At 37.6% G+C, this 8479-nt stretch overlaps 1 protein-coding gene across 1 annotated transcript in view; it reads left to right on the forward strand.

The window, feature by feature from the left end:
• LOC131841002 (beta-1,3-glucosyltransferase-like) overlaps window positions 1-7573 on the forward strand; it is a 41375-nt gene extending 33802 nt beyond the window's left edge. Inside the window, exons 6-11 of the mRNA XM_059189232.1 lie at window positions 347-536; window positions 1303-1438; window positions 2554-2707; window positions 3269-3378; window positions 5936-6105; window positions 6714-7573. Of these exons, the coding sequence (XP_059045215.1) occupies window positions 347-536; window positions 1303-1438; window positions 2554-2707; window positions 3269-3378; window positions 5936-6105; window positions 6714-6869 (916 nt within the window). The 3' untranslated portion in view covers window positions 6870-7573. The remainder of the gene's footprint in view (window positions 1-346; window positions 537-1302; window positions 1439-2553; window positions 2708-3268; window positions 3379-5935; window positions 6106-6713) is intronic.
• Window positions 7574-8479: the final 906 nt, after the last annotated feature.

An 8479-nucleotide genomic window follows, 5' to 3' on the forward strand; every position in this document is an offset into this window, starting at 1 on the left:
CGTCGAGAAAGGTAATTACCATATATACCATATATAATACCATACAATTATATTTGTTATAATATAACCCGTTACCTGTATATTTTTTTTATGGATGATAATGGAATGGTACCCGCGCTGACAGTACGCAGGCGGGGCTCCAGTGGATGATGATAAGTTGAGCATAAGCTCAGGTTAGTTAACCCATCATGACATATTCATAGGAATTTACCACGATGGTACATCGCTAGTAATGGGGTCATGAGTCCACATCAGTAACAATCACCTTTCCCCCCCGTTACCTATATTAATAATGTGTACTAAACGGGAAAGATTTAAAATAAGTATTATCTATGTTCGTCTCTAGATTCCTCAAACAAGTTGAAGGTGGCGCACGTAAATTGGAAGCAGATTTCTCAATAGATCCAGCGTTTGAGCTCGCGCAACTGGTGTACGGTGGTGCAGACAACCCTGGACCTCTCCTCACGCCAGAGCTCAGCTTCTGTGTGGTGTCTGGTGATAACTGTGCCACGTATCCTCGCCAGTTCGATATATGTGTAAGTAATTATGTATAACTATGTAACAAGCGTAGCTAGGATAAGCGTAGCTCGATTATATAATTACATTATTTTTAAATAGAATAAGTATAAAATATTGCCAACACAGAAAAAAGTGGTCTTGTGGTAAAGTGGGTCTCATTTTGCTGGTCTGGCTACTCTAGATTCTCAAGGGTATGATTGTCTTTTATTTCTGTTCTTCACATCTCGTTACAGTGCTGATTATATACAAATTATATAATTACAAGTCAATTAACAATTTTGGTGTTTTATAATTGGTTGCAACGATCACATCCTCGCACGTCTTTGAGACTCACATAGCAATTACCTGTTGATACTTATCATACTTGGGGTTTATCAAGAAGGGTATTAACTATTAGGGTAGTATATTAAGGTTTCTTAAGGATCGGCAAAGCGCACATGCACTACGGTAACCATTAACCATCAGACGGGCCGTATTCTTATTTGCCGACGTCATAGTATAAAAAATACAATATTAACTCCAAATGAATGTACCCCACACAACAATAAAGTTATATTCTATTCTAAATACAACAATTGATATGTCCACATTGTGCAGACTATATTATCTGTAGGACAGGTTCCGACCTAGTTCAGAGACTCTAGACCAGTGTTTCCCAACCTTTTTTCATGTCATGCCCCTCCTTAGTCCTTCTAAATTTCTTATGCCAACTCCAATTTTATTTATATGTACAGATTGTGTACTGTAAGGTTTCTTGTGGACTAAAATTCGCGTTCTCGGCAGGGCAGTGCCATATCTGAGGAATCGATATTCTTCGCTGTAAAGACTTGGAGTGGCTTCCACTCCACCAGAGCGAAGGTGGTGAAGAAAACTTGGGGAAAACATGTGACCAATCTGTTGTTCTTCAGCGATAAACCGGGTATGATAATTACTTTTATATTTTCGTTTACACTTGGTTTTGGGGTTTGTCTCTCGTTAAAGTGGTGTTTAGGGCAGATCCACTTGTATTATACAATACAATTATGTGGGGGGGGGGGGGGGGGGCTGGGGATTGTTAAAAATTTTGGCTAACACCATTGCAAGCAATGTACCAAATTAGGTTGTATGGGCTTCCTGATATCTGACTTCATGCTCATTTTATCATCCTCCACTGGTGCCCCGCCAGCTTAAACTTTTCGCGCAGGGGGGTACATCAATCCATTATCAAGTATAAAAAAGAAATACGCTTATGTGGTGGGCAATTTTTTTAATGTATGATAGTGGAAAGGTGCTCCAGTGGATGATGATGATGATGAGCAGGTCAGGTCAGTTAGCCCATCGTGAGAAATTCGCTAGGATTTTATCACGTTGGTTTCCAGAGGGAACGACGAGAAGGCCAACCTAACGTGCCTTGTTAGCTTGATATTGGTAGCATTGGGGTCATCAGTCCATATTACTAACAATTCCCTTCCCTTCCTGTGGATGTTTTTTTTTTGTATATGATAATGAAATGGTGCACCCGCCTGCGCTAACGGTTTACGCTGACGGGGCACCAGTGGAGGGTGATAATATGAGCATGAGGTCAGGTCAGTTTATTTAAAAAGCATTAACCCATTAATGACAAATTCACCTAAATAATTTATCACGATGGTTTCTTAATTTTCCTAAAATAAAAACCTGTCGTGGAGAACTTTTCGACCATATATTATGGACATATTTACATTGCTAGAAACAAAATGAGATCATTAGTCCACATAAAAATATATTTTTCTGCCCGACCTCCTGTGGATGGTTATTGTAATTGCATTTGGAAGTACGTCGTCATACGAAGCTCTACATACCATGTCGGTGTAAGATCTCGAAGTCTAGGTACGGGTAAAGTCAAAGAGATTGAACCCGGGAACATCGGAGGTAAAGCACACCGCTAAGCGACCGAGGACGACTAATTACTTGCACATCATTAAGTACCCATAATATGAGCCCTGCTAAGCTTATGACTAGATGGCGCTGTGTGAATTATCCAAGGTAATTATTATTTATGACTCTTGTGTGCAGATCCATCCCTCCCCGCCATAGACACGGGCGTGCCAAACTCCAAAACAGGACACTGTTTAAAGACTGTCTCCATTTTGAAATACGTGGTCAATAAAGTTCGAGATATGCCCCACATAAAATGGATATTCCTCGCTGATGATGATACCATACTGGGGTAAGTATTGCTTCTATATTCTGACTACAAAAATGTGTATCTTGCTGTCTCTTTTGTAGCAATCTTTGTTTATTCACGGGCTCGGTGGTCTAGCGGTTTATCACACCGCTTTACTTCAGATAGTCGCGGGTTCGATTCCTCGCACGGTGCAAACATTTCAATATTTGTATTTATAGAAATAGATGTTAATGGCATGTGTTATATATGTTCAATTATATTTAATCGCCTAGAATAAACAAAATATAAAATTTTTACTGGTAGTAAAGTTTGGGATGAAAGAGATGGTTCTGTGTGATCCACGATTAAAGTTGTCTATATATAGTTTATTAAATACCACTGATATTAGAGTACGAGACTTTGTCTGTGGTCCGTTGCGGGCGATTTTTTTTACAAAATTACATGTACTGTGCGAGGAATTGAACTCGCATTATCCTCCGAACCATCAGAAGTAAGACGGTGTCTAAATCGTTAGACCACAGAGACCGTCGCATATTGCCACGTAAATACACAGATAGGCAGAAACCACTGGGACCTTGTGTGTATGATTTCAAATATTTTCAGTGTTCAGAGACTGTGCGAGGTTCTAAGTTGCTACCGGGGCGGTAGTGACGTCACTATATTAGGGGAACGGTATGGTTACGGCTACGGGAAAAAGGAGTCCGATGGTAAAGGTGAGTTATTAATTGTATCTATATGTTATTCAAATTCAAATTCAAATTCAAAATATCTTTATTCATGTATTTCTTCATCTATTACAGACTCTTATGATATGTCAAATCTACCGTCAGTTCGGAATGATTTCGAGATGAGAAGAACTGACAAGAAACTCAGCTCGTATTTTTTTTTAATGTTGTACATATTTACAATAATACTATTTCATTTAAATTCTAATTTGGGAGAATAGAGTGACCACCAGCATATGCTATATAAAAAAAATCAAAAAATCTAAACAGTGTTCGCAACCTGAACAGACCAGTCCCCACAAGCAGCACCCGTTCACGAGTATGATGGATGAGCCAGCCATCATTGCACGACCATATTAGAGGGAGCACATCGACCCTGATGATGCCACCACGCCGCCACAAGTTTGAACTTTATAGCGAGCATGACTGTTTCAAGTTACTCCACTACGTCATTTATATTATTTACAGCATAAACTGTACCAATCACAGTTTTCATCCATTACAATATTTAAATTACAATATGTCATTACTAAATTTAGGATAAGTTTCTTCAGTGTTTATTACATTATAATATTATAAACGTGAAAGTTTGTGAGTATGAATGGATGTTTGTTACTCTTTCACGCAAAAACTACTGAACGGATTTTGTTGAAACTTTACAGTGATATAGCTTATACTTTAGAATAACCTATGGGCTATAAATTACGCGGGTGAAACCGCGGCCACTGGTAGTAAATAAATAAAATTGAAGTGTCTGTTTCTAATTTCAAACGGTGGTCTAGCGGTTTAGGACACCGCTTTTGTTGGTCGCGGGTTCGGTTCCTCACACGGTACAAACATTTATATTCATGAGTATGATTGTATCGGTCTGGGTGTTTTCTATGTAGATTATGTTTGTATTTACAAAAGAAGATATCTATGTATTAATATCAGTTGTCTAGTACCCATAATACAAGCTCTGCTTACCGTGGGACTAGATGGTGCTGTATGTATTGTCCAGGGTTGTATATTCATTGTTTATTTATTTATTTATTCACCCGTTGCAGACGATTACATTTCAAGGACCTATTTCTACGTCCAATCTATATACGGTATCGGTTTGCATTTGTATGAAGTAGTTTACCTCTCATGATCAAGTCAACCGGACATTGTTGAAACTTTACAGTGATTTTTTTTTATGGATGATATGGTAAATGGGCACCCGCCTGCGTATATAAATAACGTTTCTAATTTCAAACGCTGGCGGTTTAGGTCGCGGGTTCGGATGATAAGATTGAGTGAGTCATGTTTGTATTTACAAATACTATGTATTGATATCAGTTATCTCGATGATCACGTGGGACTAGAGGTCATTGTCCAGGGTTGTATATTCATTGTTTATTTATTTGACATGGTCCAATCTATACGTTTGAAGTAGTCACACCTCTCGATGATCAAGTCAATCTGACATGGTACATTGCTATTGAGATTATTGGTCCAAATTAAAATCCCCTCTACACACGTAGTTTTAGGGTTGTAATATGTAACAAGGCGGATAAAGAGATGGACGGACTGTGTGAAAGATGATATGTTAAGAAAAGGAGTAAATAACGAGATGACTGCGAACAGGTATGAATGGAAGAGAAAAACATAAAACGGCGACCCCAAATAAATGGGGTAAGGATGAAATGAAATTTTATTTGCGTGTTATACAGTTAGATATTAGGTAATACGTCCAAGTTACGTAGTAGGTACGTATGTTATTGGCAACTCTTGAATTGCCTCAATTTATCGGCATGCAATTTTTTTAATATATTAAAATTAAATAATCTATAATGTCATAATTTAAAGTCAATGTCCTATGCACAATGATAATTATATATTAATAGTATCGATTATACAATATATAAAATGTCACAATGGTGATGTCATAAAAAATGAAGCAGATTGTGTGGAACTGTGTGTAGTGCGCTGCGGTCGGTGCAGCCAACGATGAAGGTGCAATATGAATGTATAACAGTATATTATAAAATATATTTCGTAACAAACTATGTATGGTAGCAGAAGGCAAGAGGAATGAGAATAACAAAACCATAGCAACAATGAAAATTTTATATATAAAATTCTCGTGTCACAGTTTTCGTTCCCATACTCCTTCGAAACGGCTTGACCGATTCTCATGAAATTTTGTGAGCGTATTTAGTAGGTCTGAGTATCAGCCAACATCTATTTTTCAACCCCCTAAATGTTAGGGGAATTCCACCCCTAAATTTTTTTTAAAATTTTTTAGACAAAATTTTTATTTTCTATATTTTTATGATACAACATACAAAATTACATACAATCCTAAATTTTCACCCTTCTATCATCAACCCCTATTTTTTTATAGCTTTATTAATTTATATGGCATAACAACGTTTGACGGGACAGCTAGTATTCATATTTTTAGTATTCGTATAAATATTTAAAAATACGAATTGTCGTGCCAGCCAGCGGCCCCAATGTAAGGATTCCTGTACACAGTTGATGATGACAACATGTAACAAGGTTAACGGTGTGTGGGTAGGTTACGACTACATAACTGGCGGTGGCGGGACGGTGCTAAGTGTCCGCGGTGCGCAGCTGGTGGCGAGCTGTGCTTGTGGCGGCCGCTCCGCTCCCGACGACATGACGCTGGGCGCGTGTGCCGCGCACCGCCTCAACATCACGCTGGTGCACTCGCCGCTGTTCCACCAGGTATACACGCTCAGAGCCAACGCACAGTCGCATCCAGACACACTTACAGACTAAACACGCACGCACGTAAGCACGCAGGCAAGCCCACACGCAAACACGCACGCACGCATCAAGCTCAGATCAGACGCAATTATTACCCTTTCCAATCGATCCCCCATTTGGACGGTGATCGATATTACGACGGCCTGAGCTGACATTAGAACCTAGCAGTGCACTCTGACTAAAGTCGTTTCAGTCAGTCACGAGTTGACCTTCAGCCGCTCCTGTCCTTCTGCGAGTTAGGAGTGCCATCTGCAAGATGGAAAAAAAAATGCTTATATTAAAATTTATTTGAATAAAGATTATTTCTATTTCTAAAAATGTAATATATCAATGCGTAGGGTGTAAATGGTGACGTTCTTAAATGATAGATTTCTGAAATGAATGAATCTTTTTGATTTTAACTTAGTATACACTTTAATACTTTCAGGGCATATGATTCAGATAGTGGCGACTTCATTATCAACACAATACGTCATTTATCTATTCACAAAGTGGTAGACTTTATAAAAAGTCGTTTCTGCAGGTAACGGTAAAAAAGTCAATTTTAAAAAGCTATATTGTTGCAGGCGCGACCACAAGATTACTCGCTTGAGGTGATCGCTCGCGACCGTCCCGTCTCATTCCATCGCCACTCGTCGCCAGAACCTCTCAGGGTGTACGCCACATGGTTCCAGCATGACGACATGGCGCTGAAACGGAAACGGACGAAAGACGAGCTTTAGCCGACTGAATAGAGATCAAATTTATTTGTCACTAGTTACCAAATGCGGTTTCAAATATTTGATGATATTTGGATATATTTTGAACATGTTGGAGGATATAAAAGCGTATCAGATATGTTTTGCTAATCTTGTTTTAGGATGATTTGAAATATAATATGTTCCCTATGGTTGCGACCAGGGTTGGCAACTTTCGAAAGGATCAACCCGGGAGAAATTTATATTTAAGATTTTTTTTAAGGGGGGGGGGGGTTTATTAAAATAGAAAAACCGTAGAAATTATTGCGTTCTGGCTGGTCGGAAGGTTAACCATTATTACCAGAGTCTCCCGGACGGTCCGAGAGAGTAGGCAACCCTAGTTACCTAAGATATTGCATAAAATAAACAATGAATGCGAACTTTGTGTTTTAAAAATTCTAGGAATGCAATATGTGCAGATTTTAAAAAGATGGTAAGTAAATAATGAATGTTTTATATTTGTTTTCTTTTATATTTATCTAGTTTTATATAAAATTAGTCATTAAGTTTATACAAGTTAATCCTAATATGATATGTTCATTATATCTAAATTTTTAATTAAAAATTTATAGTCCAAAACTTTGTTAAACATTAGTTGTAAGCAAAATTGTCGGCAATAATAAATCTATTAATTTAGAAATTAGTCATCACGCATATTTACTATTTTTACTTTTTAAAATTGCTCTCTATTGGCCTAGCTTTTTTATATTCAATTGTATTTTATTAGTTACATGTTTTTTTTTTTTTTATTAATTATTATATTACTAAGATCGTGTCACACACGTTTAAGTTAGGTACTGAGTATTATATTAATTTGAGTACGTGTGAAAAATTATTTTGTATGTAATATTTGTAAGTTTTCATCCATAAAAAGGTTTCATTCATAACTTAAAGGAAGAGAAAATTATTTTCGTCCATATTAAAAATAATTAAAGGAATTAGTTCCAACTTTTAAAATTTTCGATTATTCTGAATCAATATTGATATTTCTTCTTAATTCGACAGCTCATATGTTATTCTCATATATTTATATACTATCGCTCCTAAGAATATCCTTCAAAATCCTCAAGCTTTAACGGGCCTTGAACGGGCAGAGAATTCTAAAAAAAGACGAACACAATAGATCTATGCACGTCGCAGTGCTACACTTTCTCTTTAGTAATAGCCCAAAACTCCTAATTAAAAAGCGTAAAAATATTAATATATCGTTATAAAAAGAAGATAGTCTCTATAGTCTAGATAGTCTAGATACTTGATCATTCTTTAACCTTTAGAAAGCATTTTTTTTAAACCTATTCCAATACTGTTGGCCGCAGCTGGCCTTTACAGCTTCACTGGACGATAAGGGCGAGTATAGATGGCACTCCAAACCTGCAGAAGGAATTATGGAGCGACTAAAGGTCAACTCCTGTCTGACGGATACGACTTTAGTCTGAGGACACTGCTAGGCTTCGAACCTTTGACTCTGACCGTTGTAATTTCGAGCTCCGTTTGAATTGGACGGGGCATCGCTCGGAGGGGCTAAAAAGCTATTTTATGAGCTAAGTATTACACTCGAGCGGCGTAGCATGAGACTAGACTAGCGACCTGTATTG

This window comes from Achroia grisella, unplaced genomic scaffold (genome assembly GCF_030625045.1).
Source record: "Achroia grisella isolate CSIRO2021 unplaced genomic scaffold, CSIRO_AGI_Agris_v1 utg157, whole genome shotgun sequence".
Lineage (NCBI taxonomy): Eukaryota > Metazoa > Arthropoda > Insecta > Lepidoptera > Pyralidae > Achroia > Achroia grisella.